General features: G+C 40.7%; 3 protein-coding genes across 6 annotated transcripts in view; 2 read left to right on the forward strand and 1 right to left on the reverse strand.

Annotated features, from left to right (window-relative positions):
* Window positions 1-27558, forward strand: part of LOC138974345 (uncharacterized) — a 436114-nt gene that overhangs the window by 406582 nt on the left and 1974 nt on the right. The window lies entirely within an intron of this gene.
* On the reverse strand, window positions 1692-25370 carry LOC138974329 (dehydrogenase/reductase SDR family member 1-like). Of its 2 annotated transcripts, none has more exons than XM_070347062.1 (10): window positions 25212-25370; window positions 11501-11641; window positions 11018-11082; window positions 8114-8257; window positions 7649-7728; window positions 7078-7210; window positions 5859-5999; window positions 4805-4880; window positions 4389-4469; window positions 1692-3738 (listed from the first exon to the last, which is right to left on the reverse strand). In XM_070347062.1, exons 2-10 carry the CDS (start codon window positions 11616-11618, stop codon window positions 3602-3604), a joined length of 975 nt encoding a protein of 324 aa, XP_070203163.1. In that variant the 5' UTR covers window positions 11619-11641; window positions 25212-25370; the 3' UTR covers window positions 1692-3601. The 2 variants fall into 2 exon arrangements, with proteins under 2 accessions (XP_070203163.1, XP_070203155.1); XM_070347054.1 differs by lacking the exon at window positions 25212-25370 and adding an exon at window positions 12872-12959.
* The window catches only part of LOC138974301 (protein broad-minded-like), a 40922-nt gene continuing 26423 nt past the window's right edge, over window positions 13060-27558 (forward strand). For 2 of the 3 annotated variants that reach the window (XM_070347020.1, XM_070347030.1), the window contains exons 1-11: window positions 13060-13148; window positions 16258-16422; window positions 16925-17083; window positions 17458-17641; window positions 22771-22845; window positions 23389-23514; window positions 25064-25139; window positions 25289-25392; window positions 25767-25828; window positions 26171-26297; window positions 27124-27180. In XM_070347020.1, coding sequence (XP_070203121.1) covers window positions 16271-16422; window positions 16925-17083; window positions 17458-17641; window positions 22771-22845; window positions 23389-23514; window positions 25064-25139; window positions 25289-25392; window positions 25767-25828; window positions 26171-26297; window positions 27124-27180 — 1122 coding nt within the window. In that variant the 5' untranslated portion in view covers window positions 13060-13148; window positions 16258-16270. The remainder of the gene's footprint in view (window positions 13149-16257; window positions 16423-16924; window positions 17084-17457; window positions 17642-22770; window positions 22846-23388; window positions 23515-25063; window positions 25140-25288; window positions 25393-25766; window positions 25829-26170; window positions 26298-27123; window positions 27181-27558) is intronic. The other variant, XM_070347023.1, reaches the window with a different exon arrangement.

The following is a 27558-nucleotide window of genomic DNA, read 5'->3' on the forward strand; positions in this document are numbered from 1 at the left end:
AGAGTAATTTACTTTCCTTGTAAAGTCTGAAAAAATTGAGGTTTGATATTTTTAATAAATGTCTTTATTTGAAGAGTCAGGGAATCCGAAACATTTAATTTATTTTTTCTTGGCCTTGCAGGATATGGGCTCTCGTATTATTAGGCTTTTGAGAAACCAACAGTATACATATGTTGTACCTGGCCCAGACTCTGTAGGATGCTTGTGATGACATCAAGTACTTTTTTCTTCCAGATTGTCACAGCATTTGAAGTAAACCTTGTTCTCAGCAAGCACACTGTTAGTTATTATCTGCTTTGCTAAGATTTATTATATGCGGTTCACCATCGTCAGTGATCATAAAGTAGTTTGTTTTTGATTTAGTGTTGGTCAGTTTAATGTGTGTGATATGATTTTTGTTGTTGTTGGTGACTGCAGTGTAACAGTAAGTCATATCACGGTTAGGTTGAACTTTAGAGTTGTACACTTGGGGTCATTTTCCTACTGCAATTACAGCCTGTAAATTTGCAGAACTTAATTGCTCTTGTATCAAAAGTAATTTTATACTTACCATTCAAGTTAGGGAATGAACTGGACAGATGTGTTTTATTTATATGGGTTTTTAGAAGGAAATGGAGATCCGAGATAAATATGGAGTATTTCTTTGACCAAATACACTATTAAATGACCAAATTATATGCTCATTCCGACAATGATAATTTCACAAGATTTTTGTGTGTGTGTGTGTGTGCTAAAAGTCACTTGTATCAAATATAATTAACTCGATAATGCAACTGGATTGTGAGCTTTGAATTTACAACGCTCAAGTTATACATTTCCGGTGTCACTTCAAAGCTCTTTGAAAGCATAACTGTCAACAATAAAAACTGTAAAGATTTGCTACTTGATCTTACCCCAAAGTATGATAATAAAAAGCAGAGGGATGTCAGAAACACACACACACACATAAAGCATAAATAAAAACAAATTGACCAACATATAATATTTCTGCAACTTCTGTATGCATTAATTTTATATGGAATTCAGCAAAGAAGAATAGGAAAACTATATGGCACAATCACCGGCTGGCAACGTAAATGAAGCCAAAATGCCAAATAAGCGCAACGTCATCACAGCATAAATTGCAAATAGTCTAATAGTTCTTCAAAAACACTGAGCACAATTGAACTGCAGATAATCATGTCACCCGCCACAGTGTAATTACTTAGCATAAAATACACAAGTAAATAAATACGACTACATAGCTGGAGCAAAATACAACCGATCATACAAGAAATAAAAAGTGAAAAGGGTGAAATTATTCTAGAAAACCAAACAAAAAAATAAAAAGTGAAAAGGGTGAAATTATTCTAGAAAACCAAACAAAAAGCTAAAGACATAAGTTTCATTGTTTTACACCGTAGGAGTACCATAATATACCAAAGGCAGAACTTGTAACTAATATAAATTTGTATACGCACCTATCCTGGTGATATATTAGAATTATATAAGCCAAGGGCGGATCTGGGGGGGGGGGGGGGGGGTTTACACGGGTTACGTAACCCCCCCCCCCACCAAAAAAAAAAAAAAAAAGAAGTTCAAACATACATCAACAAAAGAACAGGGGGGGGGGGGGGGGGAGGTTACAACATTGTCACAAAACTGCACAAGGCTTTAGTCAAAATACAAAATATTGTTGGGGGGGGGGGGGGGGGGGGGGGGTCACCAAATACTGACCGCCGTAATAATTAAAAGAATTCAGTTTTGAAAATTTGGGGTCAATAGTCTCTTCAAAAAAGACTATTGGAATTACTTCCCTTCCTGTTCTTTCATTTCCGTTTCACATTGCTTGCCTGACAAAGCAGTGTTCCGTAAAAATGTCCGCGAAAAATCGAAAGAGACCACTGACACCTGCAGATGCTGCAGGGACGAAACCGCTGAAGCTTTTCTTTCCTGGCCTAGCTTCTCCATGTGAGTACAACTTTCTTGAATTTCACATCTTGTTACTCATTCTTCAACACGTCTGTGACTGTGTAGAAATGAATCCGAAATGAATCCGAAATTACCACGTGGTAATCACGTAAAGAAAAAGAACGCTCAAAAGCGAATACGTGTATGGTTTGTTTTAAGCTGCATGTATTACAGTACTGTAAAAACGAAACTTTATGTAAAGCTAAATACATGAGACTTCAGTATTTAGAAGGATTTAGAAGGCTCAGCTCGCCCAGGATGCCATGAAGCTGATTCCTGCTAACATTCTCCATCAAGGACCCTGTTTTTCGGTTGATGCGAGACAGTTAGTCGAAATTTGGGGAGATGACATCCCAGACAGAGCTGGATTGGGCGCAGAGCTTCATCGTTGGAATACGAAATGGAGAAACTACAACGAGCCAGGTGCACTTCCATCTACACTTGTGAAAACCTTGAAGGTGTGCAACAGCGATATGTTCCCGAACATCCATGTTTTTTTGCGAGTCCTGTGCACGCTGCCCATCACAACAGCAGAGGTCGAAAGGACCAATTCCAGCCTGAAACTCCTTAAAAACTACATGCGGACGACGATGGGAGCGGAACGTTTGAATGGGTTAGCACTCATGAAAATCCACAGTGACATTCCGGTAGACATTGAAGCAGCTGTAGACTCGTATGCCCTCAAGTTCAGGTCACATATGAAGTTGCTGCCCAAGAATTTTTTGTAATGCCCCATCTGATCTGGTGTTCGGTGAGAAGTCTGCTTCTGTTCAACATTCCAGCAACGGTAAAGTAATATACTAACATGATCAAAGATAAGTTTATTAGAAGTGTTAAGTTTATTTTATTGGCCTTTCATACCTAATGTTTGCATACCTAGGCTTAACATCCCCAGGGTCAGTGCGACAGTTTTTGATCAAATGAGCTAAAATTGCAAAACTACTGGTGTTCGTTTGGCAACTTTGTTATAGATTGTAAACATTTTTGGGTATGGAAATATGTGCAAGGATAGACCCGAAAATAACACTAAAATGCTAAAAAAAAAAGCCTGACGTCAGGGGGGCTGGTTGAGGCTCCTTTTTAAGGCTCAGATAGCACCAGATTGCACCATTTTGCATCCTTGATAAAAAAAATTTCCGGGGGGGCATGCCCCCGGACCCCCCTAGAGGGCTCAGGCGCTTTGCGCCTTCAGTTTGGCGCTTCGCGCCTTCACATTTACTCCCAACATGGAATTTGTAACCCCCCCCCTTGCATTGACTTGATCCGCCCTTGTAAGCACCTATCCTAGTGGGATATTATAATTGTATAAGCACTATAAGCACCTATCCTAGTGGGATATTAGAATTGTATAAGCACCTATCCTAGTGGGATATTAGAATTGTATAAGCACCTATCCTTTAGTGGGATATTAGAATTGTTTTAGCACCTATCCTTTAGTGGGATATTAGAATTGTATAAGCAGTCCTATCCTATAGTGGGATATTAGAATTGTATAAGCACCCATCCTTGTGGGATATCAGATCTGCCTTTTGCAGCAGAAACTGACACACCCAAAGCTTTCTCCCAGCCAAACACCTACAAGCCCTCAGGAGGTTCTGATGAAGACTAAAATGATGTTCACGACTTCCAGAACGATCAACAGCGTAGGCGTCTAGAACTTGCTTCCAGCCAAAGACAGCACCCAGCAAGGGATCTTGATGAAGCGTGGGATGATTTTCATGTAGATGGGGTTCTCCGTGGCAAAAGTCAGGGCGTAACCCAGTTCGCGCATGGAGAAACGACGCATGCCTGAAATACCAGAAAGACACGTTCACATTTACCTTCTTGGTTTTAGTATGGCTCTGATACTAAGTCCTCGTTACTTTCTTCTCTTGAAATATGAATGCAACTTTACTAGACTTGATTTTGTAAGCTTTGTTTAAAAATTGAACAGAGGCGCAGTGGCGTGGTGGTAAGACGTCGGCCTCCTAATCGGGAGGTCGTGAGTTCGAATCCCGGTCACTGCCGCCTGGTGGGTTAAGAGTGGAGATTTTTCCGATCTCCCAGGTCAACTTATGTGCAGACCTGCTAGTGACTTAACCCCCTTCGTGTGTACATGCAACCACAAGACCAAGTGCGCACGGAAAAGATCCTGTAATCCATGTCAGAGTTCGGTGGGTTATGGAAACACAAAAATACCCAGCATGCCTACCCAATGAAAGCGGAGTGAAGCTGACTATGCTCTCAGAGTATAGTGTGGGGAACCCAAGAAGAAGAAGAAGAACAGAGACAACAAGACATTACCTAACACCAATAATAATTACTGGCCTTAAAAAGCAAGAATGAGTCTCATTGTCTAAAACTGTTCCTGTTTTCAAAAATAAACCAATGTAAAGAATAAGCAGTAGAGTGACAACTAAAAATATGGGTTCTCTTTGTACTGGGGTATAAACATTTACCATCTACATCCACAAATCCGTATTCATTTCCCAGGTCAGCTCCAATCAGGACACGTCCAGTTTTTTTCATCACATTTGGGTCTGGAAAAAAACCAACTCCATAAGTTGTTACTTTTAGCAGAGGAAAAAAAGTACAGAAAATAAACAAACAAACAAACAAACAAACAAAAAAGCAAACAACAACCTACAAAAACACTCATCTCAACCTGCTATCCAAACTTGGACGTGACAGAAAACTTGCAGGAGAAAGAGAATAAAGTAACATGACACAAAGAAGTATATGAGTAATGACATGCAGTTTGTGTTTTTCTGTCTGTGGTCACAACATCATGGCAACCCACTGGTACAAAAAGACCAGAAACTTAGAATTAAATAAAATCAAAATAAACATGCGGGTGAGAAACCAAGAGTTATACCTGCAGCCAGATGAGCAATGGCTAGTCCTGAATATTCCGGGGTCTCCCCTGTTGAGAAGCCATGCTCCAGAATGTTCTGCCAAGCCAACCATATTCAGTTAACGAGATGATTTGCAAGCACAGCTTGGCAACAACTACAAAATGATGACAATGTAACCAGGTTTCATTTCCTTTCCTAGAGTTCCTTCCCCTTTTTGCGTGTTTCCCCTCCATTTTCTTTCAAACCTTGTTCGTTCCGTGTTGGTCTGCTTTTTGTTGTCTTTTGTGTTCTTGTTTTTACTGATGAAGCTTCCAGAAGCGAAAATTCGTTATCGTCTTGTGTCGTCTTTGTATCGGTGAGTACAGTAATCCTTTGTTTTTTAACTTTGTTCACCTTACCACAGTCACTTCGTTGTTTAGATGACAATGTACATCAAGAAAGAATTGTACAAGAAAAATAAAACTACTAGACAGGAAATCAACACAGCCCAAAAAAACAAAGACAAAAATAGTTAATGCAGCACAGATTGTTTTGCTAGAATGTATGTATTTGATATTCAAATGGTGTGTTTTTATTCTTAGTTAATATTCTTAGTTTATTCTCAGTAAAGCGCTGAGAGCACAGATCTCTACATAAACTCTCATCTTTGTCAAGAACAGCATTCTCCAAGAAAAACAGAATCGTCAAACAGCACATACATAGTCACAAAGTTGAAGAAAAAAACCCACCATAAAACCACAGAGGCAAACAAGACTTACAACGTTCTTACTGTTGTTTTTTTTTTTTTTGTCTACCTTGGTTATATCTATACTATTTTTGGCCTGCTCGGTAATTGCCTGCATGCCTGCCAGTTTGTCTGTCTAGAGTTCATATGTTACATTGTGTTGTTCATAGACTATCTAATTATTAAAACAAAAGTGGACACATCAGTAACCAGGTTAGATTTTTCTTTTAGAAAATATTTAATTATTATTATAATTCAGGGACTTGCTGGAAAAAAAAGGGTAATACATGTTTAGTAGAGTATCCTTGCAAAAGAAATTCAGTTCAAATCTGTGAAAAAAATCAACTGACCACATCTTCCCCATCTCCAAAACCCTTCTCTCCAAGAAGGTTGTTGATTCTCTCAGTGCGGGTAAGTCCTGGCCAGAGGCTGACGAAGGCAATGTTGTGTTCCTTCAGCTCTTTGGCACAGTCCACTGCCATTCTGTCAACCTGAAACACCATCATAACTCATTCTCACATCTTTTTCGCTTCATGCCTCTGCACCTCTATATCCCGTAGTATTCTTCTTCTTCTGCGTTCGTGGGCTGTAACACCCAACACTCTTGTTATGCATGTAACCGAGTGCCGAAACACTACGATCACCTCGGGAGGCGAAGTGCAATCAAACAGGATTGAAAATGTTAGGGCTAATTTCTTAGCCCTATAAAAACTGTTATGCAAACCCGAAGGTTTCCATGAACATACAGACAATTGGAAACCACCAGACCCCATCACAAACAGAATTCTGCAATCCACCGGTGTTGACTTAAAGGCCAACAACTCGCATGCAGAGTCTGCTGTGAAAGGAGCGGTAGCCTCCCCTGTCACATGCACAAGTGGGCTTTTACATGTGTGGGCGTTACCAGTTATACTCCGATTTGGGGGGGGGGGGGGGGGGGGGATGCATGTATTGTTGTGTTTCTGTAACAAAACGAACTCTGAAATGGGTGACAGGACCTTTTCTGTACATACTTGGTCTTGTGCTTCTGTGTGCACATGAAGGGGGATAAAGCACAAACAGGTCAGCACGTAAGTTGACTTGCGGAATGAGAAAAATGTCCACCCTTACTCCACCAGACGCAGCCAGGATTTGAACCCTGAATTTTCCACATGAAAGACCAACATTGCGCCGGTCTCAATCCTCAACATAAAGACGTAGTTGCTAAAATACAACTGTCACCTGTAAGGTTGAAATCACCAAAATTAAACAGTTCATCGCTCCTGAAGTTTGGAACCATGCATATATACCTTCCCTCTCTATGTCTATGATGGGAATGACTGTAGCATTTCATTCTTAATGGGAAGCACTTCATACTATACTCTAACAGCTTTTTTCTCACCCATCCCTGTCATGTACTGCACGGCAGTCTTGTATTCCAAGCACCTCCTTCCTTGCCTTTATTTGAACTTGGTCTTACCCCTTCTTTGCCTACACTGTAAGCCACATGATAACACACTGACCCTGTCATATACTATTTTTTTTATATTCTAGCTAAGCTCTTCTTTCCTTTCTTTTGTTAGATCTTACCCCTGCTTTGCCAACACCGTACGCCACATTGAAGAGGTATGTGAGACCACCATGCGAGGACACATTGACGATGAGACCGCGCTTCCTGGCCACCATAAGTCTTGCCGCATACACCGAACAGATGTAGTGGTTCCTGAAAGAAATGAAATACCCACGGAATTGTTGCTTCCTACTCACTGAATATGATTTCTGAAAGATGTACCATATAAAAAACAAATTGTTAAACAAATACTGTAAAACAAAGATACTAATTTGCTGACTGTAAGACTGACTGCACCTATTAAGCAAACAGAATGGTTTGTGAAAGGAACATGACAGATTGTAATCAAAAATGAAACACCTTGAGACTGACAGCAAAGAAATAGTCGACGTAAACCTGTGAAAATGTGTGTATCCTGCTGCTGGTGTGTGTGTGTGTGTGTGTGTTTGACTGTTTATGTGTGTGTGAGAGGGAGACAGAGGTTGAGTACACTGCATGAGAGATTGACCAAATACGCATGTAAGTGTGTGCAAATGTATTTTCCTTCCGTTAGTGCATGTCTCCGCTACCATATGCCTTCTGGTGTCTTACCTGAGACCAACCTCATTCATCGCATCCCATATCTTAGGATCCTGTTCCCAAAAGGGCTTCTTATAGGTCTCGGCAATTATCTGCACAGCAACAACCCTTATTTAATTTTCAATGACCAATGCACACACATGAATGAGAAATTCCAATTGTGTCCCTGAATATCCTAAACTTTCAGTGGAGAGCAAACTTCAAAAAATAATTTTACACGGTTTTCCATTAACAAAAAGTTATATAACAACTTGACTAAACCCCACAGTATCAATTTGCTGTCAGATGTTTACATTGTATGTGCTATATCACCTGCTTGGTAGTCAATTAAAATGTATCTTTGATCATGTCCACATAGAATTATTTCGGTCTTACAAAAGTGAACCTGAACCCTGTTATTTACTGCAACCTCGTTTCCTACACGGGACTGAGTGTGATCTAATATCCAGACAGCACTTTGTATTTGCTACCACACACCTGCACACCACTATAAGCGTTGTTGACCAAGACGTCCAGTTGTCCATCTTGCTCACGAGACACACGGTCAAACAGCGCCTTGATGTCGGCATCTTTGCTGTGGTCACACTGAACTGGTATGCAGTCACCTCCTTTCTCCTTCACCTGTCAAAAACAGGAGCGCATTGGGGTAGAATTATGGTCACTGTTTTTGTAGGCCGACCACACTTTTTGCTGACAACTTGCACTGTTGCTTTTTTGAAGGCTACTAGTTAAAGAAAGCAAAACAGCTGTTTTATTTTCCTAAATGTCTCTTTTTTTGCAGGGACAGATATCTTTTTAAGCCAACAGGGATAGAAAGCAGTAACCTCCCTTATTTTTCTCAACTCCGACGGCCCTGAAAGTCCAACACATAGTGTATTCGCCTTTGGTTAGTGTTGTGTTTGTGGGTTTTATGTACAGAGAGGCGGAGGCAACATAGTGTTGGTTCGGCCATGCTTTATTATCCAGATGTACATCTATATTTTGAATCTTTATCTTTTACTAAATTATGTGGGCCTACATTTATTTTCTTTTATTTAACACTTAGAACAGAACCAAAACTTTTAAACTTACTCTTGTAAAACTTCACTTATAAAAAATGTTATATTCACACATTGAACAATTCTTAAACTTTCATACTGACAATTTCAGCATTCATACTGACAATGGATTTGTTACACATGCACACTCTTATTACTATTCTATAATGTTTATGAAATACCTCACTAGCTGAAACTATTCCAAAAAGGTAACCTGAGAAATCTATATCTCCCCCATGGTGTGTTGAATGTACATCAGGGGCGGGGATGTAGCTCAGTCGGCAGCGCGCTGGATTTGTATCCAGTTGGCCGCTGTCAGCGTGAGTTCGTCCCCACGTTCGGCGAGAGATTTATTTCTCAGAGTCAACTTTGTGTGCAGACTCTCCTCGGTGTCCGAACACCCCCGTGTGTACACGCAAGCACAAGACCAAGTACGCACGAAAATGATCCTGTAATCCATGTCAGAGTTCGGTGGGTTATAGAAACACGAAAATACCCAGCATGCTTCCCCCGAAAGCGGCGTATGGCTGCCTAAATGGCGGGGTAAAAACGGTCATACACGTAAAATTCCACTCGTGCAAAAAACACGTAGCGCAACTGGTATCTTTCTGGGTGGGTGTACTACTGGCTGTACATCTGGGTCAACTTTGAGATGAACCTCTCCTGGGAGACAACCTAAACCTTCAAAAGAATCTGGGTATTCTCCTTTAACATCTAGCTGAGGGTGATCTCCTTAACCTCTTCCGTCATGCTTGACTGCACTGTGTCTACTCTCTGGATCAGTCCTAATCTCTGACTAGCTTCCAGACCAAGTATCGCTGTACTTTCCATCTCTGTGACATAGAATTTCACTTCATGCTCTTCTTTCTTGAACTTGCATGTCAGTTTAGTCGAACCTAGTATCTTGATGGTGTGGCCTGAATATGACGTAAGCTTGACCTTTGACTTCTCCAGTTTCTTTCCTTTGAAAGATTTGAACGTTTTCTCAGAAATGACATTGCATTTTGCTCCAGTATCTAACTGAAAATTGACTGTTTTCTCTTCTACTTCCAGTTTCTGAAACCATCCGGAATCCACTGTATTCATTTCTGCAGTGCCGATTGTACCTAACGAGTACGCTTGCACTTCATCCTCTGTGTCGCTACTGTCACTATCATCTAGTGTGTGTACTGTGTTTCTTCTCTTTGAGCTGTGTGTTTGCTCTGTTCTGGCCCTACACATGCTCGCAAAGTGGTTTGGTTTCTTGCATTTTCTGCATTCTTTTCCCAACGCAGGACATTGCGCATCTTGTGTGTGCTTCATGCCACACCTACCACATTTCTTCTGTGCCGTAGCTCTGTTTTCGCTAGTTGCATGTGTACCTTTGTTCTTGTAGCAACTGCGTGACGTCATTTGTGCATTCGTTCTCTCTCTATGTCTAACTGCATGAACGGCTGCTGCAGCTGACAAATTTATTTCTTTCAGCTGTTTCACTGACATTTCATCCACTCTGGCTATCTCAATAGCTTTCTCTAGAGTCAGATCTTTCCCAATATCAATGAGTTTCTCACGCACTTTGTCTGATTTTGTTCCGAACACTATTCTGTCTCTCACTACCTCATCTTCTTTGTCTCCGTACTCGCACTCTTTCACAAGCAAGTTCAGTTCTGTTACAAACTGTTCACACGTTTCATCTGGTGCCTGTACCTTGCTGTGAAATTTGTACCTTGCAAAGATTGGGTTTGATTTGGGCTGAACGTAGGCTTTGAAACCATCGTAGTAGCTCTGCAACTTTTTCTGCTGCTCATCACTCAATGTGCAGGTTGAGAAGATTTTCCTACCCTTCTCTCCAACCCATAACATTAGATAGGAACATTTTTCTTCTTCTGTCTTGGCTTTCAGTGGTCCCTTGAACATGAAAGACACGTGATCTTCCCCCACTAGATCTCTTGCTTCCCAATTGAATCTTGGACAGCTACCAGTTCCCTCCTTAGTCTAATATTATGCTTGAGTGACTTATCTTTCAGTCCAAACGTTCTTGACAAGCTCCACTTCCATGACAGTTAGTGATTCTGAAAATGTACTAGCCAGAGAGCAAACTTTACTAGTCAAACCAACAATTTATTTCAGCAACTTTACTTGCATTTGGCAAGTAGATGAACATTTCTACTCGCCAGTTACATGTTTTTACTCACCACTTTCAGGTCTGTCCAACAAAGAAAGTCGTTTAAATCTGTTTACTTTTTTTGTGTTTCTTCTTGTCTGTTCTTTTTTTGTTCCTTCTAGTTTGGCTTCGTTCTAAAAAAAGCACGAGGCAGAAATACAGACACACAGAGAGATGTACATAATATGCTCAAGCACACACCTCTGCTGCAGTCTCTTCCAAACTTCCTCCCACAGGATCCCCTTCTCGTCTCTTCAGTGTACGACCTGTACAAAACTGCAACCATTAGTTATTTGACCAGAACCTATTTACTTATTAAATACGTGCACAAATACTGGACAAAAATACTAATAGTAATACATTGTATTCACTTCTCATCCTTTTACAATATACCCAATCTTGTTTTTATTCCTGCTCACAGTCCCAAATATGCATAATTCACCTTCAGGTGTTCATATAAAATGCAAGTCAGCTGCATAACCCAATTTAATAACAAAGTGGTTTTATGAACTTAACAGTTCTAAAAGAATTTCACCATCACAAAACAACACCCCCTTCCTTCTCCATCTTCTATCTTACAAGTACACTAAACAATACCTCAACTTCTGAGTCAAAACCTAATTTTTTCTGCTCTGATTATAGTTTAACGTTAGACACTTCTTTATTTTTCAATTAGCAACTTACCTGTGATGTAGATAGTAGCGCCAGCTGCTCCAAGCTGCAAGGCAATGCCTTTACCAATACCACGTGTTGCACCAGTGACGATGCACACTTTTCCTGCCAATGATTTCACGGAAGCCATGCCTTAATTGGCTTGCAGTTGCACTGAAAATAGTCAGAAATAGTTCTTGAAGACAATGACAATGCATATGTTCACTTCAGTTTCAATTTAGCTTGATTCAAAACTCCAGAAGATGAAGAACAAATACTTTAATAGACCCTATCGGTATTCCAAGCTCTCGCAAGCTTCAAAGCACATTATTTCGCTATCTTGGGAGAGATGCGAAACCCGATGTTCAAGTTCTCGCTATTATTGATGCACAGTAAAGAGCATGTCTCATTTATATCTCACGAGAGCTGCTTGCCGATACTGTACTGAAAAGGTCTACTGAATCCATGTGTACATACAAATTGCACAAAAAAATCAACCAGGGAGCCTAAAACTAAAAGTAAAATAAATAAAAATGCGTTTATGTTTCTTGCATTCACAGTGTAAATGTGCAATGTACCAGTCAAACAGTTAGGCCAAAAAAAAAAATAGGTGTGTTTACGGTAACCCGACCGACCCTATTTTTTTCGCGCGACCCTAGACTTTTTTTTGGCATTTGGGGGAAAAAAAAAAAAAAAAAAAAAAAATCTTGTTTTTTTTGCAAAATAACGTAAAAATATGGTTTTTGGGAAAAAAAAAATTAAAAAATAAAAAAAATCCCGACCTACCGACCCTATTTTTTGGGCCTATGTTACCGTAAACAGACCTATTTTTTTTTTTGGCCTTATAATACTGTACACCAAAACCCGACCACGCCCCCCCCCCACTCCTCACACACACACACACACACTCAACAGCTCTACAAGTACATTCCAGGTTTCCCAATTGCTTCGTTTCCGTCCGATTTATGTGGAGCATGTGATGCGCACACAAAATATTGGCAGTCTAGAAGTGTCGTCTGCGCAATGATCGCGGCGGCTTTCTTGACCGACAAGGACGACCACGCACGTTGTGAGACGTCATTCGTTAGACCTCAATAAATTAGCAATGCTAATAAACATTACTTGCTTTTACTCTATGCTGTACGTCCTGTTTTTAGCAGTTTGTTATTGGGGCCGCCCAGTTGCTGCACTAGGCAGTACCGTATGGTGACCGTGTACGGGTGGTACTGGTAGGCTAGCCCCACGGCCCAGTCTACCCAGCCCCAGGCGAATCGCGAAAACCAGTAGCTTGCGTACCTAACAACCCTTGTTTTATTTTCATTGGTGCACTATCCACTTTATTTTTCGTTCTATGGACCTAAGGCGCGCCAAACAGTGAGGATAGTTGCCCTATACAGGAATTACCTCAGTAATCAGAAGAAGAATGGCGCAGATTGTTGTTTACATTTATAACAAGGGCGGTCACTCGCACTGCCCGCTAAACCCAGTCGTGTGACTTCCCTTGGAAACTCTTTCATTCCTCCTTCCGTCTCTAACAAGAATATTGTTATCTTACTGTTGATTGGCTAGTCGATTTCCTTACCCAATCAAACAGATCGTTCTGTGCATATTTCAGCAACCATTTCCTGCAACAATGGCGCTGTAAACAAGTTTGTTGCCAGAGGTCTCCCTTTTGGAAAAGGTTGGCTATTTAGATTATCTTGAACTTTATTGGGGTAAATTCAGGGAAGTTTTTTTCTTCTGCAATGATCTGCTGATTTGCAAAGAGTGCTAATTTCAGATTCGGGTAAACTGCAAGAACACTCGATCAGATAATGTTTGGAAAAATTTATGTTTATAAAAGTTTATACTGTTGAGTGTTGTTTTGAGAGAAGGTGGCAGCTTGCTGTTTGTGTTACACAGCAGACACATCTTACTTTGTTGGCTATTTAGGTTATCTTGAACTTTATCGCTGTAAGTTCAGGGATGTGTTTTTCTCCTGCAATCTGCTTATTTGCAAAGAGTGCTAATTTCAGATTCGGGTAAACTGCAAGACCACCCAGATAATAGTAGTAGCAGTAGTGTAGTAGTGGTTAGGGACTGGATTGGTATCCATAGGCCTCACAGCTTTTTTCGCGTCCCATCTCATTATCAAATTTAAATTGTTGCAGGTCAATCATATTAACATACTTACTTGTACTTGTACTTGTACGACGATTTAGGTTAAAAACCTGTACGCCGATCCACAAAGGTAAGCTGCATACGCGGGGGGGGGGGGGGGGGGGGGGGGGGGGGCTAGTAGCAGCTTGGTGTGTAGACACTTGATGTGTCTTTCCAGTGGCTGTCCAGTCGTGCTTTAAAGCAGTTAACGCTATCAGCTGTCACAACGTTTTCGGGCAGGGTGTTCCAGTCTAAGACAACTCTGTCTGCGAAGAAGGCACTCCTTACTTTTGACTTGGCAAAGTTTTTAAACAGTTTAAGACTGTTTCCTCTCATGTCCCTTTCAGTGGGTGGGGGTTTGTGTAGATTGGGTTTCTGGGTAATGTATATATACCTTTGAGGTATTTAAAAGTGTCAATCATATCACCCCTGCGCCGACGATGCTGGAGACAAGGAATTCCCAGGATCCTAAGCCTTTCTGAGTATGACAGTTCCTTCAGACTTCCAATCATCCTTGTTGCCCTTCTCTGGACATTCTCTAGGTCTTTGCAGAGCCCTTTAGCCTGTGGATTCCAGACTGAGTGACCATATTCTAGAATGGGCCTGACCAAGCTTTTGTACAGCTGTACGAAGGTTTCCTTGTCCAAGTTCTGAAAGGTTCTTCTAATTACTCCAAGTACTCTGTTTGCCTTTGATACTGATGTTGTAATGTGTTCCTTGAAAGACAGTTTGTCGTCAATGTGCACACCTAGATCTTTCTCTAGCGTCGTTTCAGATAGGTCATGCTGTACTCCATCTGCTGAGTTTGTCATGTGGTATTTTGCGTCCGATTTCTTTGGACCTATTTTCATGGTGTGACATTTCTGGGGGTGGAAGGACAAGAGCCATGTCTCTGACCATTCCTGGAGTCTGTCCAAGTCATCTTGGATTGAGTTTGTGAGTTCGGTTGAGTCACTTCTTGCGTAGAGCTTGGTGTCATCAGCGAAAAGCTTCACACTGTTGTTCACCACTCGTGGCAGGTCATTGATGTACATGACAAACAAAACTGGGCCCAGTACGCTGCCTTGTGGGATACCACTAGTAACTGGTGCTGGTGCTGAGTGAGAGCCGTTAACAACAACTTGCTGGTGCCTATTGCTTAGGAAGGCTTGGATCCAGTTCAGGAGTTTCCCCTGTAGTCCAATTGCTTTGAGCTTGGATAGTAGACGCCCGTGAGGAACCGTGTCAAATGCTTTTTTGAAATCCATATAAATGGCGTCAATGCAAGACCCATCCTCCATAGCTGAGGTCCAGTCGTCCAGTACTTCCAAGAGGTGAGTGACACAAGATCTTCCTTTGACGAAACCATGTTGCTCTCTGCTGATCAGGTCGTTTTCCTCAAGGTGCTGAGTTATGCTACTTCTCACTAGTTTCTCCATCACTTTACACAAGATGCACGTCAGGCTCACTGGTCTGTAGTTCCCTGGTTCTTGCTTGCTCCCTTTCTTAAAGATTGGTGAGACATTCGCTGTTCTCCAGTCTTCTGGTAGCACCCCTTCATCCATAGACAGAGTGAAGATTTTGCTAATAGGGTAAGCTAATACGTCTGCTAGCTGCTTCAGGATGAAAGGGCTGATGCCGTCTGGCCCAAGTGCTTTATTTGGGTTCAGTTTTTCCAGGAGGGTCTTCACTTTGCTCGTTATTACTGTAACTGATTCAAGGGGTTTCTCAAAGGCATAATCTGGGGCTTCTGGCATCTCTCCAGTTGTTTCTTCAGTGAAGACACTTTGAAAGAAGTCATTCAGGGTGTTAGCTTTCTCCACATTTGATGTGGCCAGAGTTCCATCTTTTCGTTTTAAGTCAGCGATTCCAGATCTGATAGTTGTTCTTGACTTCACGTATGACCAGAAGACCTTTGGGTTGTCCTTTGCTCTTTCAGCTACTTGCTTTTCCATTTGGCGTATTGCTTGCTTACATGCCCACTTGGCTTGGTTTCTATAGCTCTGGTGTATCTAGCATGGGCTTCTTCTTGCTGTGCTTCTAACTGTTGATACTTTTCCTCGTCTTCTTTTTTCTTTGTTCTGAGGTAGGTTAGTTCCGCAGATTTGGCCTCTTGCACTGTGCACTATCCACTTTATTTTTCAAAGTCGTATTTACTCAATATCAATTATCGTACAAATAGCCTAAAGTGACTCGATCAGTCATAAGTTTTTGTATGTCCAGCAGATTTTTGAAAGTGTTAATAGTTTGTGCATTTTTAACAACATCAGACAGTGTGTTCCATGATGGTGCAACTTTGTTAGAAAAGGAATGTTTCCGGATATTAGTTTTACTAAATTCAATAAAGATTTTGTCCGTATTTTTCCTCGTTACATCAGTGGTAGACTTCTTGAAAAAAGACTTGACTTTGACATTATCAGTGTTTAGAGTTATTGTTATGCTGTTGTTTTGAGAGAAGGTGGCTGCTTGCTATCACATAGCAGAAACATCAGGCTTTATTGACTCCTGTCTCGCAAGTTGCCTGGACTAAAGAAGGTGTCCATATTAAACATTAAATAGTGTTTAGGAAATTGATGTGGGTCCGATATGTTTTAAATGTGCAGAACTGCAAATAGCACTGTCTTTTCAGTCACTTGGATGAAAATAGAGTTGTGCTTTTGTTTTGATTGAAGATTTGACGCCAAAATGACGATGCGAGGACTGGAGGGGCAGGTGCTGTTGAACAGCCTGCGTCACCTCATCTTCAGTTTTGAACCTTACATTCGGGAAGCTGGATCTGCAGAACAGGCAGAAGAGATGCTTCTGCACTTGGAGGAAAATGATGAAAACTTTCACAAGTGGGTGTCTTGTTTAATTACGCCTAATCTATGCACCTCTCCTGATTGATGTCACAGTTCATGCGCGGAGGGCAAAAGATATGCATGAGAGTCAGTTTGTAGTTACATTATGAAAGCTGATCACCGTCTTTAGGCTCCTTTCTTGGCACATGCACCTATAACCACCATTTGTTTTCCTCTAGAACTGCTGATGCATCACGTTTGCCCTCCAAAACTCCATGCCACACTCATTTCAGTCAATGATCGGGAGAGATGGATTAATTGCTTTAGAATCGTGTTTGTTGTTAAAAATTCCAATCATCATTGCTTCTGAGTATGTTGACTACTCATTCATTAAAAGCCACTGATAAGTCCCTACATTATCAGAATGAATCGATTTGATAAATTGATGTTTCCTTTTTCTACTAAATACTGTCAAAAACAAAGGTTTTTGCAGGTTATGCAAACATCAGTTGCGTCAGTATTTGTTACCAAGTGTGTCTAAACTGTTTCACTCCCACAGACATGAGCTAGTGAAGAACTTGAAGCGAAAGCTGGATGAGCTGTTGAGCCCCTTGATTGACGAGGAGCTGGAGAAATACTCCACTGCCGGACACATCGACTCTGGCAGCCAGGAGACGCTGGTTAACCGCATCACCAAGACTGTCACACAATCCAAACAGTAACGGCCTCTCAAATCCTTACTTGCTTAGCCTGTATAGCGAGAGCTTAATGTTATTCAGTTTTGTGGACTGCTTACTAATAATGGCATGTTGTTTGATCATACTAAGTGGGGTTTTTTTCCTACTCATTACTGTAAAATTGTTAATTGAAAAGAACATAAGTAAACTGGTTGACTGTTTGGTTGTTGTCACACTAAATTACTGAGAAGATAAAACTCAGGCAGTAAGTTATGTCCTCAGAAGATGATTAGATTTGATGATTAAGAACCTTTTCTGCGATCTGTATGTGCAGATGTGCGTTTATATTTTTGTTGAAACAGCTGTTTCCAGTTATCACATTAAATTCTGAAATGGTTCCTCTCTGTATGTGCAGGTTCACTGACCTGATGAAGAAGCTGAAGAAGAATATTGATGACGCAGTGATCCAACTCATGAACAACTTTGAGACAGAATTTGGGTCGGAACATATCAGCCAAGAGCGATGGAATCACACTCGTAAGCCAATCCCAGGATTGGAAGATGAGGAGGTATCTTCGTTTCATAGCATGTTCGAGCAGGTTGGTGGCTGGCTCGCTTCATAGTGCTCTCCCTAACATCCCGCTTTTCCTTCTTGAGACAGTCTCTGCTGTTGTTTGTTTTTAAATGACAGGTTGTGTTTTTTTGGTGATTGTACAAGGAATTGGTGTGATTGTTATAAATGAACATGAGTTTTTCACTGTGATGTTTAACAGTGAACATGAGAGAGTTGAAGGGGGGGGGGGGGGTCAATTGCAGCAAATCTACTGATAAAAAAATCTTATCTTTATCAAATATGTCAAAATTCTGGAAGCTTTTACCTGATAATGATATATTGTGGACTAGATGAATACCCGCTTCGCCGGGAAGAAGTAGAGCCGAATACCCGGAAGCCAGCGCACCGCACGAAGGAAGGGAGATAAACGCGCAAAACACTGGAGAAGATAAGGAAGAGTAATACCCGGCTTCGCCGGGATGAAAGCGTTGCGGACAGTGACATTCTAAAAATAGTAATGTGCAGTGACCTTCTAAAAATAGTATAACGGGAATATGGATTGACGCCACACAAAGGAAGGGAGATAAACGCAAAACACTGGAGAAGATAAGGAAGAGTTACTGGGAATGGATCCAGAGAAAAACCAAAATCATATATACGACTTGTGTCTGTCTGTGTGTCTGTCTGTCTCTGTGTGTGTGTGTGTGTGTTCGCGATGCACGGCCAAAGTTCTCGATGGATCTGCTTTAAATTTGGTGGGCATATTCAGGTAGACCCCGGACACAACCTGGTCGATGAGAATTTTCAACTCGTGCTCTCAGCGCGCAGCGCTGAACCGATTTTGGTTTTTCTGTAGATCCACTACATCCATTCCCAGTAACTCTTCCTTATCTTCTCCAGTGTTTTGCGTTTATCTCCCTTCCTTCGTGTGGCGTCAATCCATATTCCCGTTACTATTTTTAGAAGGTCACTGCACTGTCCAGAACGCGGCTTTCCTTGCATGTACCCGTAAGTTGTCCTCACTGTAAAAGTGCAAAGGTCGAATCTATTTATCGAAAAATCCACTGTCATCTATCTCTATATATTTATATTTATAGATAGATATATACGGCTTCTGTGTCTCTGTGTGTGTGTGTGTGTGTGTGTGTGTGTGTGTGTGTGTGTGTGTGTGTGTGTGTGTGTGTGTGTAGGCAACACCTGTGGATTGTAGAGTTCTGTTTGTGATGGGGTCTGGCGGCTTTTGTCACATAACAGTTAATATAGGGCTTAGAAATAAGCTCTTAAATTCTCAATCCCGTTTGAGAGGACTTCGCCTTCAAAGGTGATTGTGGTGTTTCGGCACTCGGTTACATTTGGCGTCGTCGACAGGGATGGGACTCGACATGATATGTTCAGGAATGGCATTATGGCCACTGAATCATTTTCGTGCTGTTCCCATTCCACCAACCTGGGAGGGACCTAAGCTTGGCGGGTCCATGGTTCGGAACTTTGGGGAGAAAGTTCATTCAAAGGGGGTCGAGTGTGACAGGGAGAATACCGTCGCCCTTCACAGCAGACTCTGCAGAGTTGTTCACCTTAGAAGTTGTGAGCTATTTATAGCTAGCTCGCCAGGCAACACCTGTGGATTGTAGAGTTTTGTTTGTGATGGGGTCTGGCGGCTTTTGTCTCTCTGTATGTTCTTGCCTTCCTTTGAGTGGGCACAAACTGGTGGATGAAAATGTTCAACACGTGCTCTAAGACGGCGAACCGCCACGCTGTCTGTCTCTGTCTCGCGATTCACCCGGCGAAGCCGGGTATTCCTCTTGTATTAAATAAATTTATCACATGGTACAGACAACAGTCAGTTTTGAACAAATATGTTATGCCAGCTGTATGCTTCAAGAGACTCTAGCAATCTGCTTGGCTTTGACATTAGCAGAAGAGAAAAATACTTGGCAGCAACTATATTACATGCACATTCCCTGTTCTCCCTTATCCTTTTCTCTATATACATGTATATTATAGGCAGCCTCATTCTCCCTAAGGGCCTGCAAAGCAAATTTTGAAGTCACTTTCTGCTCCACTGATAATCAAATTAGTTATGCAGAATCGCAGTTTGGAGTTTGCCATTGTGACTACAGTAATACATGAGAGGATATCTCCAAGTAAGGGAAACCTGTTGTCTCTTTGTCTATTCTCTTGACCATGTACCTGAAAGGTTAGTTGCAGTGTAAAAAAACCACCGTTTGGCAAGGGTGTCCTTTCGTCACATGTACCTCTGTATTTGAAGACGCCAAGTCCAGTGTTGCTGGTCAGAATTTGCTGTTAAGGGTTAACGTATGCATCAGCAACCTTGTGTGCCAGCCACTAATTTCTCAAGCAGTTAGTTATTATCTGTAATTTCAATATATAGATAGTTTGTGCATGTCAGTAACGCTGAGAAGAAATACAAGACTAAATTATGATGCATTAGAAATTCTACTTCATCTTGTAATTTAATATTTGTGTTCTTGTGACAATAAAGTCATTTTTGTAACCTGAGAAAGTTAAGCTTAACAAACTTTTGAACATTTGCTAGATTTTCTGATGATTTAAAGTCACTTGAAAAAAAGAATGCAAATAGGTTGCGGGTTGAGACAACTAGGTCATTTAATATAAATACTACCCATCATAAAAAAAACTAGGCAGATGTGTTTGAGGGCAGATCTTTGTAATTAGGCCGTTTATTGTAAAACCAATTATATGACTGAAAAGTCATTCCCCTATACAATATACGGCCTCATCACAAAGATCTGCCCTCAAACGCATCAGGCTAGTTTTTTGTATGACGGGTTAAGTATAGAGTTTTCTAGTGCATTTATTCAAAAGTAGTCGGGAGTAATTGCAAAAAGAAAAAGCTGTTAACAAAAAAAAAAGTATGACTCGACTGTAAACAAGGAGATGAATTTGTATGTTCATGAACTTTTCCAGCTTTTTACCCCTTCAACAAACTCCCTATCTTCTGACGTAGGTATCCAAGTTGTTAGGAAATACACTGAGCAGATTATTAAATAATGCACCAAGTAGTTGTCACACAGATTGTTTTAGTCAACCGAGTTAGAGCCATGTTTAAGAACCTTGGTTTGACAGTTGTGTTGTGTTGCATGTTCTTGTCAGTAAGATTCTTTTCTCTGCAGAGATGAAGGTGATTTTGTTGTTCATTTTTGTTTGATATTACTTTGTTGTCATATTTGCTGAGGTTGTGGTGGTGATTTGTTTTTGATTTTGGTGAAGAGCTTGGTTTCTCTGGAGTAAGTGTGTTTAGATATTAAATTTTGCTTGCCAAGGGGAATTACATTTACCTGTACAGTAATATGAATGCAAAATAATCTGGGTTATGTTGGCTTTCATTGGTAACCTAACATGGGCAGTAAATGGCAGTTTGAACTTTAATTCGTTTATTTGAGGGGCATAATTTCCTAACCTGAGAGTGAGGTTTACTTTAGAATTTTTTAAATTCTTTTAACTCAACTTTACTGCTAAAATGGTCAATGAAGATAAGACATTTATCTTTTTCTTCTGATAACAAGTAAGAGAAAGTGTGGGGAAACTTTATGATCCAAAAGATAAACAAAGTTTACAACCTTTTTGAAAAAAACGGCAAACATTGTAATATGTCAACAGGACTTTCTAAAGGACTACGGATGCTGTCTTGTTAGCAGCTGTTAATTTCAAAAGGATCTCCTTGTTTAGTTTTAGAATACATTTCTTATGTCCACAAAACTATTTATTTGGGGATAATTATATGTAATTGCTTACTTTTTCTTCTTTAACATTGTCTTTACTTCATGCTTTGATATGTAAGCCAACATTTGATAAATCTTTGCATGTTCCAGCTTTTATTTTTAAGTTCTGCATGTGCATGAAAAAGCAAACATTCTTCATTAGCCTTTTAAATTCTTTTTATTTATTTACAAAAACAAATTAGCCACTTACACAGTATATATATATATTTATATGGGTATTTTCCTGTCTATATTGGAACCTCTTCTGATCCATAGATGCTGCTAGTTTGTTTTCATGTTGTCATAATGGTAAAGAGCCAGCCAGTTTGTATTGTTGAAGTTGTTAGATGGCATGCTTTTGTGCAGTCCATTTAGACTAGAATGTGTATCGGTCGGTATTATTGCTATAAAATGTATAAACTACATGTATCAGTTAAAACTGTCAAAGGAATGAAAGCGGAGCTTAGTATGTAGACTCTGAATAACCTCTACCTTCTTCTGCGTTCGTGGGCTGAAACTCCCACATACACTCGTGTTTTTTTGCACGAGTGGAATTTTACGTGTATGACCGTTTTTTACCCCGTCATTTAGGCAGCCATACGCCGTTTTCGGAGGAAGCATGCTGGGTATTTTCGTGTTTCTATAACCCACGGAACTCTGACATGGATTACAGGATCTTTTTCGTGCGCACTTGGTCTTGTGCTTGCGTGTACACACGGGGGGTGTTCGGACACCGAGGAGAGTCTGCACACAAAGTTGACTCTGAGAAATAAATCTCTCGCCGAACGTGAGGACGAACTCACGCTGACAGCGGCCAACTGGATACAAATCCAGCGCGCTACCGACTGAGCTACATCCCCGCCAAACCTCTACCAAAGCATCTGTTCTGTCCCTTTTTTGCATTCCTAGAACAGATGTGCTCCTATGTATACAAACAAAACAAGCAAGCAAAAATATAAGAAGAAGCAAACACAAGCATTTCTTTGCACTAAGTTGTTATCCGATCAAGTCGTCAACATTAACATTGATAACCATGCAGTGTTGTTTCTAGCAATGTATTGAGCAAAAAGGCTTCTTTGCATTCCTTGTCTTAAAGTTAAAGCCACTGTTTCTGACTTTTAGAATAACTGAACAGAGAAAGGAATGCGAGAGTTTGAAATCTGTATACTACTGAACATATCTTGGTTGTTTGGTTTTTCATCATTGCAATTGTTTTACAATGTACGTTTTTGTGTAAAATATTTTTACAAGTCACTATTGGGAAGAGAAAGATTTAAATTATTACATGTACAAAGGTTTCTAATTTGTTGACATGATGAATTGTATTGGCACACACAAAATCTGCTTCAATTGTGTTGTGTGCATGTAAACCAATATGGTTATGTGTAGAAAGACTGCAAGTTTTAACAGTGTTGTTTTGTTTCTTTGACAGGGAAGTGTGATGGTGTTTGACACAAACTACCTCAAAACCATCACAGACAACTTGACCAAAACCAAGAACCTGACCGTAAGTATATATTTGAGGGACACTTAGTTCTAATTTTTGCAGAGTTCATCACTTGCACAACAATGTCACTTTTGACAAGAAATGATGGTACATGGTACTCCCAAGGTTATTTTTATTAATCTCAAGCTCTATTGCGTATAAGGAGTTCTACTATGGGAGAGAAATGTGTTTCTTGACGTTTTGCAGGCTCTTTGATTTGTCAGTTTATTTCTAAGATAATTCACATCTTGCGACCACCTTCTCTACAACAACCTTCGGTCAGACCCTTGTGTGGTTAGCGACAGGTTTGACTTATTTCATGTGAGCCTCAATTTATTTCCAAGTTAATTCACCTCTAGCGACCCCTTGTCTATAACAACAACCTTCGGTCAGTTCCTTGTGTGGTTGTTAGCGACAGGTTTGACTTATTTCATTTGAGCCTCAATTTATTTCCAAGTTAATTCACCTCTAGTGACCCCTTGACTATAAGAACAACCTTCGGTCAGTTCCTTGTGTGGTTGTTAGCGACAGGTTTGACTTGTTTCATTTCTGTTTTTCTATCAGACACGGCAAGATGCGATGCAGAAGCTCAACAAAATCATCACAGGTGACATCTTCAGCAACGACCACTGGGCTCAGCTAAAGAAAAACCTCACAGATGTGATGGGTGACCCTGATGAAGAACTGACGGTATGATAGTTTACCAATGGTGCTTGCATTCGCATAGCCAACAGCTTGGGGATGGGACATTTTTGTTGTTTTTGACTCACATGCGAAGCAAAAGTGAGTCTATGTACTCACCCGAGTCATCCGTCCGTCCGTCCCCCCCGTCCGTCCGGCCGGCCGTCCGGAAAACTTTAACGTTGGATATTTCTTGGACACTATTCAGTCTATCAGTACCAAATTTGGCAAGATGGTGTATGATGACAAGGCCCCAAAAAACATACATAGCATCTTGACCTTGCTTTAAGGTCAAGGTCGCAGGGGCCATAAATGTTGTCTAAAAAACAGCTATTTTTCACATTTTCCCCATTTTCTCTGAAGTTTTTGAGATTCAATACCTCACCTATATATGATATATAGGGCAAAGTAAGCCCCATCTTTTGATACCAGTTTGGTTTACCTTGCTTCAAGGTCAAGGTCACAGGAGCTCTTCAAAGTTGGATTGTATACATATTTTGAAGTGACCTTGACCCTGAACTATGGAAGATAACTGTTTCAAACTTAAAAATTATGTGGGGCACATGTTATGCTTTCATCATGAGACACATTTGGTCACATATGATCAAGGTCAAGGTCACTTTGACCCTTATGAAATGTGACCAAAATAAGGTAGTGAACCACTAAAAGTGACCATCTCATGGTAGAAAGAGCCAATAAGCACCATTGTACTTCCTATGTCTTGAATTAACAGCTTTGTGTTGCATGACCTTGGATGACCTTGACCTTGGGTCAAGGTCACATGTATTTTGGTAGGAAAAATGTGTAAAGCAGTTCTTAGTGTATGATGTCATTGCTAGGTTTAGTTATTTGACCTTGACCCTGAAGGTCAAGGTCATGTAAAGGTCAAGGTCAAGCATGTGAGTCGTATGGGCTTTGCCCTTCTTGTTTGTTGTTGTATATATAGAAATGAGTGTTGCTGTTGGAGATCAGACCCTAGCTTGGCTCGATCATTGCGCAAAGTTGGTGTCAGTGATAGCGGCCACAGGCGCATTTCAGTGCTGTCCTTTGTCTGAAGACATGCACGCACAGCAAGGCAAGACAAAGTTTGAAAGCTCAGCTACTTGAACCATTACTAGTGCCTGTGTGTCCTCTGTTCCTTGCTCCCTTCAACGAAAAAGTTAATCCCCTTTGCTCAGCAGAGGCGGTTAATTATCATATATGTGGTGAATATGCCATTGCCACTTCCAGATTGAGATTGCTTCATAGTGATGAAGGGTTTTTATGTTGAATTCTGTTGTTGTTTTTAGCCATGAAGGCAAGTTTTTTTCCAGTTTCATATTTGGCAGGGGTTGACAAGACTTTTTTCCTTTTTTTGTTCATTTTTAGTACTGGCACTTGAAGCAGCAATTTATTTTATGTACATGAAGCTAGGAAAGCAGAAGAGTATAAAAGAAGAGAGAAGAGACTGAAACAGCAAGTCTGACTCACAGCTTGTACTTTCAGAACTGCAGTTGTATATCTTAAACCGTTGCAGTAGCCTATGCTGGCATTTATTTCATGCGTTTGTTTGTTTCAGAATTTGAGCCTCAAGTTTCTAGCCAAATCTTATTCATGCACCTCGCATCACACCTGTGAAGTTTATGTTGCTCATGGTAAGTATTTATGTGGACTTAAGTTACTCTTTGGTTAAAATCTTACCACACCGATTCATATAAAGTACTTACGTTTTACCGTTGTTGTTAATTTGCACACTGCTGTCTAAATACGTGTAAGTGGAAGTGTTCTGTTCCTCTACTTGCAGTGGAATTCCTTAGACGTCAGTTCACATCAAAAGACGTCAGCCTTCCTGCCATCAAAAATGGGCTTAACTGCGCACAGCCTCACCACGATAAGCTGATCAGAGCTGTGAGTACCTGTATTTTGTTACCTCTCTTTTTTCCGCTTCTTTATATGTAGGAGAGAATTATTTGCTCTTCCTCTCAGCCTGTGTTTGTTCAGCACATGCAAACTTTGCTGACACTGTGTGATGTGAATACATGTGAGAGACTGAAGCATTTGAAGACATGTAGTCAACCTTACATGTTGTTTCATATGGGGACACAGAAATGAACAAAGCATGGTGTTTTGTCGGGGGGGGGGGGGGGGATGTTCTTTATAGTGGGAGGGGTAGGGTAACTGTTTGTAACTTGTGGGGAATTTTTGCATGTGCATAGTAAGCAGTACTTATAAGCACACAGAACAAAGCTGTGTAATCCTTATCTTCATCTTGTATGTTTCAGTTTTACTTGATGAACCAGTTTCAACAGGAAACAACAAACTACTGGGTTAGGTACCCAACAATGTGAGTACAGCCAATAATTAAGAGAGCATGTACGTTTCTGTGTGTGAGCGTAATCAGGAATCACATTAACCAGTCAACATTGCTGGTCGTTTCTTGTTGGAAATCAGAAACGAATAGAAAACAAATAGGCAACCTGTAAGACCTAGCAGTTAATACTATTTTGTAGATATAGAAAGTAAAGGGGGGGGGGGGGGCTGTTGTTTACAAGGTAGTTCCAATGTGCCTCCAATTTTATTTTTGTTTTTCTTTCTTTCTATTTTCCAGGCAGAGTTTTTACATCCCACTTGCATTCATGTATTTATAATAAACATCATGTAATAATGTCTACATCTTTTCCTTTAGGTACATGGAGAAGGTAATAGAAAGCATGCTTGGCTTGCTATCTGTCCCTGCGTTCCACGGGCGCCTGACACCGCTCCACTTCATCGCCATTGTGGATCCACGCGCCAAGTGGTTCAACAAGTGGATGGTGAGGCTGGGATCCTTCTTGTGTTTCATTTTGTTAGATTGAACTCACTTCTGAAAGATAGAAGAACCATTGTAAAAAAAAGAAAAAGTTGATTGTTTCTTAGTGATTGGTTAATCCTTTTCACTTGGGGCTGTCACCAGAGCTAGTCCGCATCTGAGATGTGTCTCAAGAAAGTCTTTCTGGGTATATAGCCCCTTGTTCGTCCCTGTTTCTTCATTTCCCTTTTCACTACATCTTCTTCTCCATGTTTTGTTTTCATGGTCTCCATTCTTTGTGATTTTGTGAATAAAGATACTTACTTATTGGAAAAGTATGGAATTGCGAATGCTGTGATACTGGGATGTTTTGTGAATGATTTGATACTGGGATTTTTAGAATACTCACTGGTTATTATTGTGAGCACAGTTAAAAGCGCCAGTTGCATTTTGTTTGCTTGAATGATACAAACAGCTTGGTGTGATGAAAGAGAAAAAGAGTAGGGCTTGCAGGAAGTTAGAAGACATCTTGTAAAAATATAAGTAAATCAGCACACATGCACAAACACACACACACAAATACATGCACATGTTTGCACACACACACACACACACACACACATGCATGCACGCACGCATGCACGCACACACACACACACACACACACACACACACACACACACACACACACACACACACACACACACACACACACACACACTAACTCACACACACACACACACACACACACACACACCGAGTCACACACACACACAGTATTCAAACTCAAAATAAGAGAAAAACAGTAGAATATGAATGTAAACAGCTGTACTTCGTTGTGTTTCTGACAGCATGGTAATTACAGTCGGAATGAACTGATTCGGGCCCTGGAGGACTATCGTATCATTGTAAGTACATTTATACTTTTTTTGATAAAGTTTTAGTTAGATTGCTGATAGTGATATAGTGGATTGGGGGTGAAAGGCAGGAGGTGGGATGGGCCGATTGTGATGGGGGTGGGAGCTTGAGGAGTCATGGGAATAACTTTCCTTAGCAGTGTGGTGTACACTTGGAACTGCTACAAGATTATTTGAAGACAAGATTCCACTTCAGTGAATTGCAATTACCATTATTGTGCCCCCCCAAGTCAGCTGTATATTTGTTTAGTTCTTTTAAGACTTAGCTGAGTGCAAAAGGTACACTTCATTCCTTGTTGCGGTTGCTTCCTGCATCTCATTCTATTAGTAGGGGTGCACATATGTGCGTGACAATGGAGTCGGCTGATG

This window comes from Littorina saxatilis, linkage group LG1 (genome assembly GCF_037325665.1).
Source record: "Littorina saxatilis isolate snail1 linkage group LG1, US_GU_Lsax_2.0, whole genome shotgun sequence".
Classification (NCBI taxonomy): domain Eukaryota; kingdom Metazoa; phylum Mollusca; class Gastropoda; order Littorinimorpha; family Littorinidae; genus Littorina; species Littorina saxatilis.

Coding starts and splice junctions, on each gene's coding strand:
- LOC138974329 (XM_070347062.1), bottom strand. CDS start 11,618: ATGGCTTCCGTGAAATCATTGGCAGGAAAAGTGTGCATCGTCACTGGT. Junction 11,083..11,500: donor CGCTACTATCTACATCACAG/GTAAGTTGCTAA, acceptor AGTTTTGTACAG/GTCGTACACTGAAGAGACGA. Junction 7,211..7,648: donor ATGAATGAGGTTGGTCTCAG/GTAAGACACCAG, acceptor CATTTCTTTCAG/GAACCACTACATCTGTTCGG.